Raw genomic sequence first — 20,537 nt, 5'->3', positions numbered from 1 at the left:
CTTCAAGGAAGAACATATCTGTGTGTCGAACCAAGTGTTTTCATCTGCTGATATTTTTATATATGATGAAATAGTCCCTTCCTATAGTATAATGTAAACTCTCAAACCAGAACAATTGATCTTGCTGCCTAGAATTAAAAGGTTTCACTAGCAAGGAGTTTAACTTGCAGTTTTCAGTGATGCAAGTTGAGAGAGGGTTCTAGTAAATAAATAACTGGGTCAGGAAACAAATTGTGAAATTATTCTTAATAAGGAGATCATCAAGTAATTGTGTATACATTTTACATGGCTACAATTTTGTCCAATGATAGTTGAAATCCATGCCATAATCCACAAATATAAATTCAGATCTATTCTTTTTTCACAGTAAGTCATTATTAAAAGATCATGCCACTTGTATGACCAAGATTATATATATAGGTCTTTTACATTCCATGACTTGATAAACAAAAACACCCATTTATTTACATATCTGTATCCTTCTAGTTTTTTGATCCTTTTCCCCAACTTGGGCTTCATAAATTCAAGGTGTGATAAATCACCACGTAGTTTTGGCATTTTGATTTTCGTGCCTCTGTTTTTATAATTAATGACAACATTGCAAATCAAGATAGCCTGCATATTGTAGTAAATACCAATTGTTTTGTCACTAAAAACCCAAACTGCCAATATTTCACCTTTATAATGTAACTTATGAGAGTTGCATATACTCATCAAGTAACTTATTCCTTCCCATCCAAATCATGATCCTTTGTCTCTCAAACTGAGCTGAACAAGAGGCTCAAACATCGTGTGCAGCATCCTAGGAGCATGGCAGGCTTTGTGGTAGTACTCAAGCTCTCAGAAGTTCCTGGGAATGCTCCTCTCAGAGATGGTATTAATTTCATTCCTGTGACATGGCAACACAGCATGCTGGGGATTGCACCACCAGCCCCAAATGGGATTTTGTGAGGAGTCAGCTCCCATCCTGGCAATTCCGAGAACAGCACAGCACAGCCACCTGTGACTCACAGCAAGTGAGAGTCTCTGCCAGCCTCTCCAGCTGCGTAGGGACAGGAGATCCACAGGAGAGTTGTTCAACCAGGCATAGCCTTCCTTTCACTGAAGGCCCTCCAGCACCCTCCTTGCCAGCCAGACAAAGCAGCAAAGGCACATGAGCAGACATGGGAAAAGCCTGCATTTAAGCCATGGTGGCTGCACCCTTGTCAGGTGACTAAACACGAGTTGTCTCATGCAAATGTGCCCTCCATCTCTCCAGAGAAGCATTTCCTGGAGGCAGCTGCATCCTGTGTGTCCTGTGAACTGCTGCGACTGACCATGTACAGACAATACTGAAACATGGCATTCGAGCTCCAAAAGGGAGCTGTGGAGAGGAACTGAACAAATCAAACATCCTGTCCACTGAGAAAAACAAAGACTACATAAAGCAGATTCCCATTAATAATCCTGTACTCCACAGACAATGCAAAGCTCTCATTCCACTGTCCTTGGACTGACTGACATGGAAAGCAGAGCTGCAAGAAGGACATGCACCCTTATGCAGGAGGCAGGTACCAGCTCCATGAAAACACAGCTGAAGAGAAGAGGGATTGAGGATCCAGGTCAGTGAAGAAATACCAAATGGTTCCCAAGCATTATAAAGGGAGTAAGACAAAAGGAACAAATGACACATTGACACGTGTCTGCATTTGTATGTCAACTTTTTTTTTTCCTAGACTATTATAGCTTCAAGTTTCATTACAAAATTAAAGTTACTGCAGCTGAATTGTTAGCAAACTGCAGACAAAGGGAACACTTTTAGAAAGGAAGTTTTGAAATCAGTGAGAAATTTTTACGGAGAAGAGTTCTAAGAACTGTTTTTAAGTCAAAATTCTAGCAACCAGGACAGAACAAGGTGTCTGGAACTCTGAACCTCAGACCTGACCTCAAAGAGCATGTTCTGTACACTGCCCTGGGAAACCAAACTATGGGCACAGGATTCAAAAGTGTCATCCAGAGAGCCACTTATCTGTTATGGACACAGAAAGAAACTCATCACAAGGCTGTTAAATACATCTGTGCATTTCCTCAGAAATCTGCTTAGCATATTCTAAAACCTCTCCACTTGAGGAGAGGTTGTGTGGCTGGGAATGAAAAACTTTCTCTGTGTTACATGGGGAATCATCTCCAGTCTGGCTGAGATGACATCCCTACAGTCAGTCTTGTTAAACAGATCCTTGTGCAAGACCTGGCAAAATAAGGAAGAAAACAGAGGATGAACAGGAGAATGGAGGAATTCTAAAGTGAGGAATTTGTAGCCATGACAGAAAAGATATCAGTGATTCCTCAAACCTGGATTATATTATGATGCATTTGTGAAATAATAACATTTCTCTGCCTGTGACCATCACCCCAGTCTCTGTTGTGCAGAAGTGGTGGGGAAGGTTTCCTGCTTTCAGTTTTTCTTCCCAGAGCTCTGATGAAAGCTGTACAAGTACACCACTGGTAATCTGGGGCTCTGCACAAACAAACATATGTACTTCTTTCAGTATCCACTCTTCTATTCAACCCACCAGCTGGAATCAAGGCAAGGGATTCTCTCCCATTCTTCCCTCCAAAAATGGCAAAAAAAGACAAGATGAAAACATCACTACAAGAAAGCAAAAGGAAAAACCTACTGGACTTCATCCTGTTGTGTTCTGAATTCTTCTGTGGCAGCAGTAATTCTCCTTTCAAAGGGAAAACAGAGACAGATGCTACCCCAAATATTGTATGATCCTATTTATCTCAGTAAGTCAGCTCTATGTGTTCTAGTGAAAGAGCAGAATCCTTTGAACCACCTTCAGAGAAAAGAACAGGGAGAACAAAGACTCCCCCTTTTGACACCAGTGAGCTCCTGCAACACTTCTCTGAATCTGGGAGATGATGACCTTATATTCTGGCAGTCACTTACCTGAGCAATGAGGTATAAACTATGTTATAGTTTATACCGCATTCTGGCTACGTTGGGAAGAGAGCAAACCAGCAATGGCTGGAGACTGAGTCTTTTGTGTTAACAGGTTCAATATAGACAAAAGCTGATGCTGAAACAGACGGAAAAAGTCAAAACAACCTGAAGAGGTGGGTAAATAACACAAGTACACAGTTCCCCTCCCACTCACGTTTTTTTTTTTTTGTTCCTTGACAACTAATTCCAAAATGCCCTTTTTCCTCTGCTAGCAGCCTCCATCCCAGTGCAAGCCCCTCAGATAGCTCCAGAAGAGCCAATGCTGCTTGCAACATTCTCAAACAGCAGCAGAGAACTAAACCAGGCTCCAGTCACAGCTTGGAACCAAACATGAGCAGTTTAAGTAGACAACTCCATTGCTTTCACACCCATCCTGTTACTGGTGGTATCTCCTTTCAAACAGTGAGATACAACCTCCTACCTCAAAACATGCAGCACATCCTGGAGCAAAGGAAGTAGTGAACCCTTTCTCACCTGAGCAGCAACCCCAGCAGACAAATGAAGGAATTATAGAACAACATATAGCCAATTTTTTTGCATGACTGCTAAAATCTTACCAAAATTGGAAATCAGACAAACTCTGGGGAGACAAAGTCTTCTTTATATTTCTGTCCCTCTGAATCATAAGAAAGCACAATTGACCTCATCTCTTCTCACTAAACTACGCAGTAGAATGATGTCTCAATAATAAAATTCTAACTCCAGAATTCATGGTTAAAGTTAAGCCTAGAAATATGAACAGTCTGCAAATCATTGCTTCATGAATCTGGAAAAATTAATCAGATCTGTAAACTGCCCTGTTAATCTCAAAGCCAAACGCTACTGAGTCAACATCCATGAGGCAGAACTCTGGCCTTTCTTGACATACAATATGAAAAAGAAATTTTGGCTACTGAATTTCATCACTTGGTCTCAGACAGGAACTACATTATTTCCCCACTCCACAACTGCTCCTACTTGCAAACTCATTCCTTCAGAGGGTGACTAATGTTCAGGACAGTTCAATGAGCAGTAAAATGTAAAGAACAAAGAGAGCACAGGTTTTGTCTGCAAGGCAGAAGAAATATGGTCTGGTGAAGTCAAAGTCACTGAGGATGAGGGAGGGCATTGGGAGAGTCTGTGAAGGTGGATCCAAGCCACAGTCTCTGACAAAGGACACCCAAAACCATGCATAAAGAAAACCCAAACTACTCTGTGCACAACAAATTACTTAAAAAGCATAATAAAACCAATGGCCAAGAATTACAACAGTTGAAAATATACAGGCATGAAAATCACTTTACATAAGTATTTTTTTAACTTCTTATTTTTACTACTCTAATGGGAAGGCTGTTTGTACACAACACTGTTTGAAAAAGAAACTCTAATCTTACTAGCCTTACTTATTAAAGTTAATTTGTGAGTAATTCATGCCCATCTTCTCATGCCCGCGTTGGAAATGGAAAATAAGGCTCAATTTCTGCTAAATAAAAATAACTGTCTTTACATGCATACGTGGTTACCAATATTCTTTGGCTTGTCACAATTTTGGATCACAGTTGAAAACAGAATTTCAAGGGAAAAGCAAGTATCTGCTTTAGCCTAATGACTTGTTTTCCATAAGAAATTTGATATAAACAGTTACTGGGTTTCCTTCATTTACTTTTTATAGTCAAAATGTTATTGCTGGCCAGCATAACAGTATCTGTGATTTATTGTATTTTATAAATTTTGCAATGACTTTGCTGTTACCTCCCATCTTCATCTTTCATTTATTAAGATAAACAGATCTTTTGGTTCATTTCAAAAGCCCTAAAGGCAACCAACAAAAATCTGGACTACATTAGTCGCAAAATCTATACTGAAACTGTACCAAGAAATCAAACTGCAGCTAGAGTTTTAAACTCACAATGGAGATGCTAAGCCCCTGGCTAACAGCAGTGAAAAAAGGTACGTATATGCTAAAGAGAGCCAGGTCCCTGATAGAAAATAACTACCTTTCATAGTTTCACTGTACCAGAAACATTCACGGCCAAGTAACAGACCTGTACTTTCTTTATATAGTAAAATTATATAGATTACAAAAACAAACCCCTCTGTGTCTCACTGTAAACACATATACTAAAATATATGTTATCATACCGTTAACATTTAAAAGGAATTGGCTAGAATCCTGTAAAACCAGGGGGAAAGCCAGTTTGTCTTCCCTACTATCCAAAATTTAATTAAAAGAACACTAACAGAAAGATGTGGTATGGACACAAAACAGCTTCCAGCTTTCCAGTGTTCTGGGCAGGTGAGATGTCATACACACTACCCCCAAAAGCAGGCAAATACAGGAGCAGTCAAATGATACCCAACAGCACCAACTTTCCCTGCCTGGATGTGTGGAATAGTTGCCCTTCCTGCTTTCACTTGTATATTTTATGTGCATTTGTAGCATGCAAGGATATGACACTGGTCATTTTGTCACTGTGAGAGGAAGCTCCTTAGGTTAGATATTCAGAGGAGGGTTTAAAAGGCAAAATAAGAAGCGCAGTGGTTATTCTAATAAATAATCTAGCATACAATCCTACATGTGCCAATAATATCATTTGTATTGAAGGAGCTCCAAGAACGTCTGTCATTAAAAGATTGTGCAATTGTAGCAGCCAAGGATGTTGAAAACTGCATTCTACAGCAGTGGCAGTAATTCCACAGCTGTGTGCAAAAATTTTATTAATTACAGTTCACTGGGTGTTTTGATAGTAACACAGGAAAATAGTTTGGCATTGAAAAAAACATATGATCAATTAAGAATGCCATCAAGCCGCAAAGCATAACCTTCTAGTAGTATGTATACACAGCATTTACATAGATTGATTAACTTCCAAGATATAGGTTTCATATATATAAAGGACAGAAAATCAAAGCTATTAATAAGAGACTGTATGAAAACTGTATAAATTCTTCCCTAACAAAAGCTCATCTAAGATTATCCAAGTTTAAAGGGAACACAAATTGCTGCATAATCAGACACACATCAGAGCTGCATTTCTGCCTGACCACATTTTAGGGATGGAGGAAAAACAGCAGAGTCGGAGCAAATTCTCTGTATATTGAAGGTATTAGTCAGGCTTATAAAAACTATCCACGATCCTTCCACCTGCAAACCCAGGCATACACATTTCTGTGCTGCAAGTGCACCAGAGTCCTGACTGACCAGATACTGCTGCTGCCTTCACCAAAGCTGATGGCACTTGGAGGTTCACACAGCTCTGCCTGTCTAGGTGAGGGCCTGACAGCAGTTTGACAAGAAGTCCAATGAAAGTTCTGATGCAATATCAAACCTGTAGCTGCTTTTTTCCACAGGACATCTTACCAGACAGTAGAAAAACATCAATAAATAAATGCACACAGTGATTCTATTTTAGTTTTATGACACAAGTTCTAAAAAGACATCTCTGACTTAATACAATTCCTCCACAGCTGTCCATAACTGCCCCAAGTACTGCTCCTGAATAAACTAGACCAGGAATCTCAGGAGATGACTGCACAAATGCCTATCACTCTACTTGCCAATAAAAAATCAATTCATTACCACCTCTCAAACTACCTTGTAAATATGTCTTAGCCAGGAAGTTAAACAGAATCGATTAGGTCTGTCCTAAGTAATCTAACAGGAGACAGTTCAAAATGGGGGGATGGGGATACCTATTGTTCAGGATTAAAAGGATTAGCATCTTGCCTCAAACTTCAGTAAAGCATCTGATCCCAGCAACATCATACAAGCAGTTTACAGAGGTGTTGGTGCTTCTTTGTGTACTCTGGCATCATGTACAATTCACTAGTAACAAGATTCCTGAAGGGAAATGTCTTATGGTGCATCTTCAAACTCTGCTTTCTGTAAGCCATGAAGATACACTCTGTCATTTCTGCAGCACTTCACGAAATCATGATGTGAAAAAGAGTTGATTTTAACTTTAGAAGCAATAAAAAACTTTAATAATTTGGACTAACATATTACAAGTACTAAAAGTACTGTAATTTAGTAGTAAAAGTGCTACTACAAGCAAGAGCATATGTGGACAAATAGAAATTCTGGAACCAAAACCAACAGGCTTTAGCTTGGTAACTGAGCCTTACAGAACACTGAATCATAGGATCAGAGAATATGCTGAGTTGGAAGGGACCTACAAAGATCATCCTATTCCAGCAAATATACCAAAACACACAGGAACATACTTCCCTAAAAACCTGGTTACACTCAAATGCAAAAAATTCTGCAGAACAAATATATTGTTACTGTATTTATATTAATATAAAGCTGTGTTATTATACTTTCAAAATACCTAATTATATCAGCCAATGATAAGAAGTACTATTCAGCTCATTTCAGGATGCAGCTAAATGCATAACAACATCTATCCACACACAATCAGCCCAACTAATCAGCAGTTTATTCCTATTGTGATGATACTAATACAATTTGTAGCAATTCAGTATAAGCATTTAAAATCTTAGTAAAACCCTTCAAACTAAAGATGTAAGAATTTTTCAGAGTCATCTGAAATTAGAGCCAAGAACAGAAATATAACTTTGCATCATTTATTAAAAGAAATGAGGTACTTACCCCATGTCCTAGACTCAAAATTGATGGGAAATTTCAAATTAAAATACTCAGTCAGGATTTTTTCAGTGATGCATTATATGTAAGAATAATTAATTTTTTCCTTATACAGATCTATTAAAAAATTGGCTAACTAATAGACCAAGACTTTCCATAAAGTAGTCAAAATGGAACACAATAGTAGCTAATAAAAGACAAAAAAGCTGAATACAAAACTTTTTTTTACCCATGACTGCTGGACCCTCTGAGAGTTGGTAGACAAAAATAAACACTATAGCATTAATTGAGTTAATAATTCACCCATCAGTAAATAAGAAGACAGACTTACTCAAGATTAGATGAGGTCTGCCATATTTCTCTAGTAAAGTATTAATTACTGCAAAAGGATATTACTTGCAAACAAAGATTAACCCCCTAATCAACAGGAGTCTATTTCGATTGCTTACAAAATCAGCCTAATGAATACTCTTCTGAAATTGTTTTGGTTTCTCAAGACATTATATAGTCCTAAATTTATAGTTCTTAACATTGATTCACCTTCTGGTATTAAAGATACTGTATGTAACAATGCTTTAAACATACAATGCACATTAAAAAATATTAAATACCTCAAAGAATTAACAATAACTATTGCTGAAGTAACCTCAGGCTTTACTCCAAGGAAGTGCAGATAAGTAAGGGGGGAAAAAACCAACCCCAAACCAAAGTTTCACTGTATGTCCTTCCCCTATTTACATAAATATATCATGCAGCAGGTGCCAGAAAACCAGAAGTGTTCTAAACCCACACAGAACATAAAAAGGTTTGTTGATACCTGATGAATTTCAAAAACTTAAATGGTTTCATTGTTGTTCCGTCATTTGTTTAGGACTGACACCATCTTAACAGGACCGGCTTTACAAAGAGAAAGACAAGTGCCTTCAGTCTAAGTTTTTGCTTCTTTTGCTTCTTCTTTAATTGAAGAAGTCATTGGATGTGTCTTTGCCATTTCTAGCCCTTGACTTGACTTCCTGATTTGGCCAGCAGTTAAAAGGATATTAATCCAGGGGTACAAGAAGGGAAGTGGTAAAGCAATATGCTCCCAGCCCTGGCCTCTGCATGTGCACAGCAAATGGATTTTGAACTCACAGCATATAAATAAAACCTGTATTAAGTGAGGACAGGAAAATTGCTCAGCAGAAGAAACCCACCTGTGCCTTCAGCAGCCTTCTCCTCTATCCTCCTCTCCCCATTAATACTCCCTCAGAATTCCAGGTAATCCGTGATTAGTAGTAACTACATCTTAGTTGTCATCGTGAGTGGTGTGAGCTGCAGCCAGCTAATGATTGATATCGATTCACATTTCCATTCCTCTTCCATTTCCTCCTTTTCCATTTGGTGGCCCAGCCACCAAATCCAAGAAGTGCTTCAGAAACACTGATCATATCCATGCCAACATAAATGGTGCAACACAAAACTCAGTAACATGTGTTCCCATACAAAAACACCCCTGGAAAGAACTGGCAAGTACTTCAGAGGCTGCTCTTGTGACAGTGAAGGCAGGAATAGAGGACATAGGGGGTTTACTACTTCAGGGGTTGTTTTTCAAAAAATGTGCACATGATGGTCACTTTACTACAAAATGAAGTTAGCAGAAAGTTTAGGATGCTAAAAACACAGATTCTGCTCAGCTATTCTCCTCATGCAAGCTAAATACCTCAAGCTGACAGTCTGTTCCTGAACTTTCCTATGTTCACTTTTCTCCTTAGCAGTTGAGATAAATTTAAAAAGCAAACATAGTAAAACATCAAGTTGTTGCTAGAACAACTTCAGCAGTGTTTGAGGTTGCTATGGAAATTTGATTTTCCTGTCCTCAAGAAAGTGACATATATGAAAGATTGCTCATGATAAATATATCATGGACAGCCCATTTATAAGGCTTTAGCACCTATAACTTTTTTTCTCCAAATACTTGATTTAGCCTGTTTTAGTGCAACTGAAGGCTTGCAACATCTGCCAGCAAAAGAAATTTCTGTTAATGGCAGGTAACTACCAACATCTCATTTCAAAATCTTTTTTCAAATGCAGAACCCTAAGAATGACAAAATGAAACAAAAAATATGTAATAAATCAGAAGTCATCAATACAATTCAAGTACTGAGAATGCATAATAGAAATAAACAATAGCACTTGATTCTTACATATGTCTGCTTAGTTCACAAGTGCTTAGTGCAAACTAAAAGAATAATTTCTGTAATGGAGGGGACAGAGATTGTGGATCTAACAGACTGAGGTGGGTTTAAGCCAGTGCCAAAAAGGGCATGGCCCTTTCAGCATCAGTGAGAGACCTAAGCAGCAACAGTTGCGGTGTTTGTATGTCAGTAACCTAAATTCAGGGGAAGTTGAAGGGTATGCTTTCTTAGGAATACCAAAAAAGCCTTCTTCATTTGAAAAATACAGAACTTATACCCTAAACTAGGAAAACACAGTGTCTGGTCCTGACAGCAACACTTTTACTTTATTGAGACATGAACCTCACCTGAAGCTCCAATGTCTCAGCTGTATGAGAATGGGAGGAACAGGAATGCACCAAGCCCTATGGATCCACACAGTCATGTAACCTACTGAAGCACCTTTTACAGAAAAAGTCCTTCACAGTTTGGGTGGGTTTTCCACACTGCTGTTTGTAAGCTGGATATTGAGACTTCATACAACACATCATGGTATTCACTGTTAAGCACAGAAGAGGCTACTGGAATTCTGGGAAAGAAGAACACAAAGCTCATAGAATTCTAATTATGCTTTCCAGAACTTATCTTACTCAAGTAAGCATGATGTGAGCAGTGCTTTAGTATTGCACAGCTGACAAGTTATTAATACACAGAAACAGCAGTGGAGACTTGAAGAGTGGGTGGCTTTCAAAATTAGCTGCTAAATGGATTTGACAGGTGTAAAGCCCAGCTGCTCCTCCTGCCATCACAAGAAAAACACTGAGCAGTATCTGGGGATGGAGGTCTGGCAAAGCTTTCCTTCAACTGGACAGCCACTGTTGGGATGGAGGACAAGTACCATGCTGACATCTCTCTCTCACAGGTATAGCTCAGAAGATATGGTTTTAAAAATGTTTTTAACATATAGAGACAAATATTCTGTTTGTTTGTATATTTCTATACACATGATGTGTAAATACACATACATACATATAATATATAGATTTATAAGTCAATTTATATAAACAGCAACAGGTAAGACAGAGTGATGAGTCTGATGGAGATACACAGTCATATTCCAAAGCTTAAGCTCTGGAAGCTGAATTTCTACAATACTGTACTGAAAGAACCACCTGCATCCACCAGCCTATATCCTGCTCACTGTGGTATCTCCAAAGTAGAGCTGACCTTTCTAATTCACTGAAAAAGTGCAGATAATCTAGACAGCTACAAAGCAATTTGCTTTCTTCAGCGCAAGAAAAAATTTTGTTCTCATAAATGATGGTATAAATAAATAAATAAATAAATAAAATACTTAAGACTTTCCAGAGAACTCAGCATACCTCGTGGTTCTTCTACACAAAGAAGCTGTGCAGTAGGTCAACACTGAAGCCAAAGACTGAGTACAGTTCAGGTACCAACACTAACTCCAGTCTAGCTGACTGGGCTAGCAGCAGGAGTATAACCATATCCCAAACCAGTCTAGCTTTCAGTTATAAATATCAATATGCAAGCAGTTGCCCTGCACTGAGCTCCCTGCAGCTGTGCCTTCAAGTGCTGAGCTTGAATGTGGAACCTCAAGATGCTTTATGTGTGTCTTTTGCAGAAAGACATGTAAATCATCAGCAGCATTTCACTGCTATCTGACTTTGGAGCAGGGGCAGGAGACAGAGGCACACAACTGGGAGCATGACTGAGTTACAGCTGGAGGATGCTAAACAGTATCTAAGGTTGTTTAACTGGCACAACCCTTGGAGAACAGATAGTGCTTTACTAGCAGGAAAGAACCTGAGGTACAAAGACATCCAGGATGCTGTGACATACTAAAGCAGATTTTTCTAGATGAGCTGCCAAAATGGCAACTCCCAAGCCAGTATGATCTACATGAGTTGTGGTTACTGTTGAAGTCTAGAAAATACTTCATTTTGTTTGGAGTTCTGTAACTTCTAGAAATGAAATCAACATTAAGAACTATTCTTAGCACAGCACTTAACTACAAAAAAAAAAGTAATTTATTTTATATATGTAAGCGTGCTTTTACAGGACTAAATCCTTTCACACAAAAAAAGCATCCCCATTGCTTACAAGTCCAAGTTTAACAAGAAAGTAAATAGGAAGCCTGCCATTAGCCAACATCTTAAGAGAAAAAACTTTGGAACAACCAATGCAGTAGTGTAAAGTGCACAGAAAGAACCAGGGCCACATAGAAAACAGCACTGCAGTGCAGCTTTCCACACCATCACTCACTTCCAGAGTGGGAAGCCACAGGGCAACACCCATATTTCATAACAAAGCATCTGGGGAGGTAGATTCCAGTTTATTGCTGTTCTTTTGGGGCACATTCTGGGAATGCAATGGCCTCTCCCTAGAAGGCTGCATGGAGAGCAGAGACTCCCAGTAAGCAGTAGTTCAAAGGAAGCAGGTGCCAAAGTACACAGGCGGGATGTGGTACTGCTTGAGACAGTTATGTTCTGTGGGAATATTACAGCAATGTACTCTCCAACGAAGTCATCTTTGAACCATCTCCAAGTGCTGTTTCTGCATGTTGCTGTCTTTCACAATGCAGCAAAAATCGGGTCATTTATGCTCTGCTGAGTCAGTTACTTAAATTTTCTCTTCCCCAAGCTCTAAAGTTTTCCAAGAAGCTGACAGCTTCCAAGCAGTTTTTCCTCTATTGCATATATCTTATCTTTGCCCCATATTACCAAGGGATACAAAAACTAGAATTTTGATGCAGAGAAAGGAGTACCTGAAAAAACCACTATTCGTTTTTTGATTGTTTTTCCTGAAAGCTACAACACTTCCTCCCCTCAAATTTGAAATATCCTCAAAGTTTTTACTTACTTTTAGGACTCAGAGGACCAAGTCTTCTCTCTGCCTTACTTTCCATAGACACAGTAATCCTTTGTGAATTAATTTCTTTTTACTGCTGGAGTATTTTGAGTGTCCGCTGAGGATTTAATCATAGTATCTGGCAGTGTATACCTCTATTTTTCACTGTGCAGAGAGAGAACAAGCTGCAATGAAGTAACTGAAAATGGAGGGGGAACATCAGCAATATCTATAGAAGGTCCTGATTTTGACAGGGATCAATCTGAGCCATGGGATCAACATATAAAAGAGAAACTTACTCAGAAATGTTAAAATTAGATCATCAAGACAAAGAAGAAAATAAATCCTCGAGAGAGTGAAAAAGTAGTAGTGTGTCACAGTATAAACAGAAATGAATAAGGAACCTCTTCTACTTTCAATTATTGTGCCAAAAATAAAGAATTTTGTCTCAAAAACATCTGAAAGCCCTGTAGAAGCTTGTTGTACAAACTGTACACTTTCTTCTTTAATCATGACACAAACACCAATAAAATGGCACTTCAAAAATACTTGCTTTGTAATTTAGCACAATCAAGCCAGCTGAAGCAGAATGCAGTCAAGCAAAGGGATTCTGCAATTGACAGCTGGGACAGAGGGGCACAGAGGGAGGAGGGAAAAGGCTACATAAGGTCAGAGGACAAGTCTTCTCTTCCATGTACCCAGGCACACTTCACCTCACATACTTTACCAAGTGCCCTAACATGCAGCCAGCACATGAACATATTGGGCTCATTCACATCTAACCAGAAGGAACACATCCACTGCCACCAAAACAAACCTCATCTCTTCCTTCTGCTGAAGACGATCTCCTCATTAGCATGACAGTCAGACTGAAGGCCCACAGTCCCACATGTGCCACTGGCCGTTGTAAAGCAGCTCCAGATTCTCACAATGGGAAAGGGTTCGCCATTGCCAGTGAAGAGTCACTCTTCCTCCCTGTTTTTGCTCTAAGTCTGGCTAAAGCTCTATACTCTTGCACAGCCCTGCATAGAGTCCCAGGAAAGACTGTTCTCAAGCCACTGGTTTAGCAATTATTTCACTTGATCCAAGAGAGAGGCAAACAGGCATGCTCCTTTTTTTACTGGGGGCAGAGGTGGGAGGTTGAGCTGTTCTTCCAGCCTCCCTGCCTTAGGAGATATGCATATTCAGGATCTCCTCATGAAAATGTATTTTAGCTTTTATCTATATATTCCTCAGAAACAAAGAACTGCAGGAGAACCAGTTCTTGCTGTATACCAGCCCTGAAACTGCAGTGATAGTTACTGCAGAACTTTATATTAGCAGAGACCAAAGGGCAAATCCGTTGGTTTGACAGGGTGAGAACTGTAAAGCTAATGAAGCATTGTCTTCATATTCAGAGCAACAAACTACTATGGTTTTTTTCTGATTTATTACATATGGATTCATACTGAATTCACAACCAGCACTGGTTGGTTTACAGGTATTAAAAAAAAAAGGTAACACATACTTCACAAAACAAGGCATACCCAGAGGAACACATGAAACACTGACTCATCATCATTCCAGGCACCCAGCTCTGCCCTGCCAGCTAAATGTACCATTCCCCAGTCCTGTTTCTCATCACAGTATACTGAGCCAAACTGTTTCCTCCTTTGACATCTACCCTGCACAAGACCATCAGTTTCTTCCAAAAGGAAAAGGCTAAAATAAGATGCTTTTCCTTTTCTGTTCTACAACATCCTCTTCCTTTCTTGTTACAGAAGTTTCTCATGTGTGTTCTCATTCAATGCATTCACTTTTCTCTATATCCAATTCCAATTCTTTTCCAACCTCTTGTGTTATCCTAGATCCTTTACCTGAAAGTACAGACTTGCCATAACCTATCAACCTTAAACTCATTTAATCATTACTGCATTTTCCATTATTCTTCTTTCCATGCTTCTTAAAATGCCTGTCTGAAATGTCTCTCTTCCATTGTTATCTGTAGACCTTCAATAATAAATTTTTGGTTCAGCATATCATTCAGGTTCCCAAAACCCTCTTCCCAAACACAATTATTAAGAAAGACACTCAGCCTACATCTTCCTGTACCTAAAACATGTACAGTTGCTGCTGTGAAAAAATGTGAACTGCTATCCATGTTTCTACCATAGTGCCCTCTGCTAGTAAGTCTATGACCTTAAAACTTTTCCTGCACATTATTCTATTATTCTCTAAAATGTCTCTAGCTGCTTCCATCCTTTGTCATCTCATTTTCTCCCTCTACGCTTTATTTCCAGATATTTTAATGTGCAATTAGGGAGGCAGTAATTAAATTCAAACTGACAGCTCACAGAAGCATTCTGTTCAGTCCACATTAAAACCTTGGCTCCCATTTGTCACCCTGCCCACACACGTACTTCCATCTCCCCCCTTGGCTGCTGAGGGGATTCCACCATATTCCTAAGACTTCAGACTGAATTATACCATATGCATGATTTTATCACTGATCTCTAACATCATAGTACCCAAATTATTGCTATATAGGTAAATTGATTTACTCTCCCTAAAATACAACTATTCCTTACCTACCTACAAGTAAAAAAGTTTTACTCATCATGTCAATTGCTGCAAAGTTATTTCTGAGAAATTCAAAACCCCAATTCTGCCTCATTTTTAAAGTACTGGTGATTCCCCTAACCCATCACTCTCATCTTTTTCTATCTTTGTGACATGATGCAGCCCCCATAATTAACCAAACTGATGCCTTCAACTTCAACACCTTATCTTGGCTACAGTTTTTAATCCCTTAATGTGAGAAGGCACACCACTCATTTCCACTTACCTACAATTTTTTCAGAATCCATACTACTCCATAACCTTAAAGTCAATGAGGAGCATCACATACTTGCATTTTTTCCTACGCTAACACTTTGGCCAAGAAGCTTTCTCCTGCATCGACATCTATTTCTTTAAGGTTAACAAGAAGCACTGCTTACCAAACATCCTCTTCCCCAATATCCAGGCTACACGTACACTGACATTGCTTATCACTATTGCCATTTCTTTAGGCTTCTGGACAGTCTTTTCTTCTATGACTGCAAACACCTCACAAGCAGGGTGATTCCCAGTTATACCAGCTAGGCAGCCAAGTCCTCCAGTGCTCCTAGAAAATCATCTCACAGGAAGAAAAAGCATTTGATTACAGCATGCACAACCTGAGGCACTACAGCTCCTCCCTCCTCCTCAGCCTTGCACAGTGGCAGAGGTATCCAGTCAAAGTCAGCACAAGAAGCTTGCTACTGGCAATAGGGCTCCAGGTTCATTAACAGCCAATTCTTCACCTGAGGCAGGAATGTCACTTAAAAAAATAGTGTCATCATGAGAGAAACTGAATTCAGATGCTAGTCTACCCCTCTCCTGTTACTGAGTTTCCAAACAAGGAGAAAGAGACAGTGCTTTCCATCTCCTCCCTTTCTCAGCCTAAAATCTTAAACCATAGTTACGCAAAGTCAGTGGATGCTGTGCTTTCAGGAATAGCTACACCTCAGGCACTCGGGCATTTTAAAATACCAACATTTGTGAACAACTTGCATTCTAGGAATTTCATCTGTAAAGTGGAGATTACATTATATCACACAACTGAGTGATGAAAGCAATCAGTAACTGAAGTACTCAGACACTAGACTGCTAACTGCCCACAAAAAAAGCCCCAGAGCAATGGCAGATGTTGTCTTCTGATCAGGCTTGAATACCATACAGAGTGCATTAATCAAAGGAAAAGAGAAGGTGATAAGAACCATCTAAATAAACAAGAAGTTTTCATTCACTCCACTGAAGGCAAAGATCCTAGAGAAATAACACATAATTTTTTTAAAAATAATGCTCTGTTGTATTTACATTAGCATCCAAAATAAAGCTGTATCAAAAGAAAAATTTTTGTATGATTTTTTTCCAATGTTGTTCACATGCATGGGAATGCTTGAGACTTTACCTTTAAAGGTTACATCAAGATTCAGCTTTTCCAAAATATGTGTATTACCATGTCCACACTTAGGATTTCACATAAAAGTGCAAATATTCCTATTGCTGTTTGACAATCCAATTTTTTTACCACCTTTCTCATGCTTTCTTATTTTTAATGAGTCTTGTTTTGGAAAATAAACAAACAAAAAGCCCCCCCACAACCAAAACACACCACACAGACCTTCACAAAGCTCATCCACTCCACTCCACTGAAGTGTTTTGATAGTCTGGAGAAAACCCACAAGTTCCACGCCAGTCTGAGCACCCTCACTGTCCCCCATGCCATGGTGTGCTCAGAGTTGCTATTGATACACAGCAAAACCTTGGGAGGTCTCTGTGGAAGGAATCTGCTCTGACTACAGCTAATATCCTCTATCTGCACTTTCCCTCAAATATGTTTTTTCTGGAATGGATGACTAGAGGGTTTGACTCGGGAAACAATTGCTAGAACATCTGTACGCAGGCCAAGTATAAATGCTGAGAATTTCTCATCCTTAACATCTGAAAACTGTGACCTGACAAGCTATTTGAGCCTCACTTCAGACTATATGATTTCAATTTTTTAACTGTAAAAGCAGAAGGAAGATCTTTTTAAAACCTTCCTTCTCATGCCTATCACTTCCCTCAGGAGTGCAAACATTATAAAAATCAAGGAATTTATAAGATACAGATGGAAGAAAAAAAGTTTTTACCTTTTGCTGAACTAGCACAAGTTTGATATAAGTGTCTGCTAGGAGAAAGGTTCAACCAAAACACTTCCACACATTAGCAAATACTTTCAACTTGTGGACAGGATCAGCAGCCAGACTACAATACTTTATAGAAATACACCCCCTCTAAACCCAAGAAGGATCTCTATCCTAGAGGGTGAGATTAAAAGCATGTAAAATAGAATACTTAGATATAAAATACCCATCTCAATCAAGGAGAGATGGGTGGCTTCAAAGAGCAAATAACACGGCTCCCTAAAACTAAAATGTCTTGCTCAAGGATATACTAACTTGCCTGTACAAGCAAATATATGACTCAGCCTGTACATCCAGAAATTTAGCTTGCTTTACTCAAGTACGTTAGCACAAACATACAAGCTGAGTCAAGCAGGAATATGAAACTGAAGAGGAGTAAGTCAATCCAAAATCATCTATTACTTTTTTGACCAGACTGCTTCATGACCTTCAACATGACTGTTCCCACCCCAGCTTCAAAAAAATTATCCCACAATAGCATTCCAAGAAATCCATCAGGTGCTCAGAGACAAGAATATGAAGAGTATATTGAAAGGAAACATACAGCAAAAGCCAGAGGAAAAATTATCATCTAAATTCATTATGACTATAAATACCTAAAAAAACAAGAGTGAAGTTACAGATATTAAGCTTATTATCAAATATATCTAAGACTCCGCTTCATCATTTCCACAAATTTGCTGGAGGCCTGTTTCACCCACCAGTCTGTGAGGAATCTTCCCCAACTGTATACAAAACCATCCAATACAGTAGGTTCCCAAAAATCTCACATCTATTGGGCTCTTCTGAAGACTTTGATACACTGCTAGTTTCTTTGGAGAAAAAAAGCACATATGTTTATTGCTTTCTAGATTATCTCATCAGATATATCTAAAGGCATGTCACAAATGCACACAGCCTCCTAGCAGTTATCTCAACAGCTTTAAAAGCTTGGGCACCAATCCAGAAAGAATAGAGTCACAAGTATCACCTCATAAACCAGGCAAACAATTATCATTTACTTGATTCATCTTTTCTCATCTTTCTGAACTCTGACCTGAATTTCAGATACCTTCTTTGTGGAAGATGAGGGTATCACAAGCTTCAGGGTTTATTTTTCACCTTAATTTCAATCCTCTACAGAGCAGTAAGCTGTGTTAGTGGTAAGTTTATATTTGTAAGAGGCTTTAACTATGTAAAGTGACATTAATCCTATTATGTCACTCAGAGACCACTTTTGCAGTGCTTTAGGTTGATTCAAAAAGGAAGATGAGTGACTGTTGTCACATCACTCAAATTTTTTCTTACCCTGCTCCCCCTCCATGCTCATCACTTCCCAACACCACAGGAGTAACCTAGACAGTTTCTTAAGGACAGAATTAAAGATAATTAAATGCTCTAGGAAATGCAATTGTTAAAGTATCTTACCAATGCAGGCCATTGAATTTGTTTGATCTTTGATCCCTGAGTCTGGCTTGGGTCCTTTCTTTTTGCCCAGACCAGCTGGTACTCCACCAAGAAGGCTGCAAAATCTTCATAAACTTTAACCCATTCTCGCTTTTCCCATTCAAGGTCATCAAATTCCACATATACCTGGGGAAATTTAAGAAAGGAAAGGACACACATTATTGCATATACACAGCACGTGTTCATCTACATACACTTTCCAGTGCATACAAGATATTTTTTATTACCCATTTTAATGCTATGGCTTTGAAATTAAATATTCAGCTCCTACACCACAGAAGACAGTTTTCTTAGCAGTGCATTTGTGGTGAAGAGAGGAGACTTACATTTACTAAAATATTACCACAAACACTGGGTGCCTTATCTCATGAAGAAAAAGCATTACACTAAGTATTTAATAGTAGCATTCAAGTAATACATACAGCTATCTACATAATCACTAAGTTTTACAAATACTTCTCATTTTCAGTTCAAATATATGTCATGTAATACAAACCAACCAATGAAATGGTTTCAAGGGAAAAATAAAAAGTCAATTGGAACAGCACCAGAAAGGATATCCTGAGCCTGCAGACCTTGCTACTACAAGCAAGTCAAACAAACAGCAGCTCACAGAAGCAGCTCCGTTTCCTCCTGCAATTCAACTCAAAAAACCAAACAAGAAACAATACCACCCCATTTTGTTTCCAGCTTGGTTAATGTGGAGCCAGTTTGTAACTATTGGATCTCGTGCTATCCCTGTCCCTCCCCAATACAGAACAGCTGTACCTTCTCCCCTCAGCTGCACTCACTAAACCACTACCTTAAATTAAACACACCAAACCTTTTGTCTCCTCTTGTGCAGGGCAGAGGGATCTCAAAGCTATCCAAAAGCTATCTACGTTACCAAACACAACTCTGCTAAACCCATTACATTTCAAAAATACAGAATTTATTTTAAATTTTAAAATAACTTAAAGTAATGCATTGTTCTCTTTTATCAATTATGAGAAATTTCATAAGAAAAATCAGCTGGCAAAATACAAAAAAATGCCACTGCTTGTTACGCTAAGTGGAGAAGGAGGGAAGATGCTTTCCTACCCTTCTGAACTTCAGCCCTCAGCCACACCCAAGGCAATTTCCAAAACTGGAGTTTCTTCCTCTATTCTGCTTCTGAGAACTAAAAATCACCGTCACAGAAATATTCTTCTCTTTTAACTCTGGTTAATTTTAGGCCTACAACATACTTTCTTGTCTAGACTTTCTGTCTCACACTATCAAACGTGTACTACACAGTGTTCCTTCTCATCTTGTCCTTCTCCCTTCTGAGTACACAACTTAAATTTCCACCCAGGCACTTCTCACTCCCGTCCCCAAGCTCATCATCCCAGTTTTCCTGCACTGATACTTTTAACCTGTATTACTCCCACTTCATTCCCACTTTCCTTTTCCCTCTTTAAAGCATCAGATCAATAAAATCCTCATCTTCACTGTTCATTACTACAGCAACTACCTCTTATTCTAACAAAGTAGAAATCAGCAGCAGAAACTCTTACCACTAAAAAACCCACTTGTTAATAATTTCACATCTAGATATTAATTCTAAAATATGTAATAAAGTTGCAGAATATTAATTTCTTAATCAAAATAGTTAAGAGGAACTGTTAACAGTAAACAGAGTAAACTTTAAAACACTGGCAGGAAAGCATATCATATCCCAAATCATTCTAGCAGCATTCATTATCTTGTATTTGCAGCTACTTTGA

The 20,537-nt window shown here is 38.8% G+C and overlaps 1 protein-coding gene across 3 annotated transcripts in view; it reads right to left on the bottom strand.

The window, feature by feature from the left end:
* JMJD1C (jumonji domain containing 1C) overlaps positions 1 to 20,537 on the bottom strand; it is a 158,605-nt gene that overhangs the window by 88,141 nt on the left and 49,927 nt on the right. For all 3 annotated transcript variants that reach the window (XM_030276681.4, XM_072930884.1, XM_030276682.4), the window contains exon 2: positions 18,754 to 18,918. In XM_030276681.4, the coding sequence (XP_030132541.4) occupies positions 18,754 to 18,918 (165 nt within the window). The remainder of the gene's footprint in view (positions 1 to 18,753; positions 18,919 to 20,537) is intronic.

Source organism: Taeniopygia guttata, chromosome 6 (assembly GCF_048771995.1).
Source record: "Taeniopygia guttata chromosome 6, bTaeGut7.mat, whole genome shotgun sequence".
Lineage (NCBI taxonomy): Eukaryota > Metazoa > Chordata > Aves > Passeriformes > Estrildidae > Taeniopygia > Taeniopygia guttata.
Note: the sequence above shows the minus strand (reverse complement) of the source record. Positions and strands in the feature narration are given on the sequence as shown.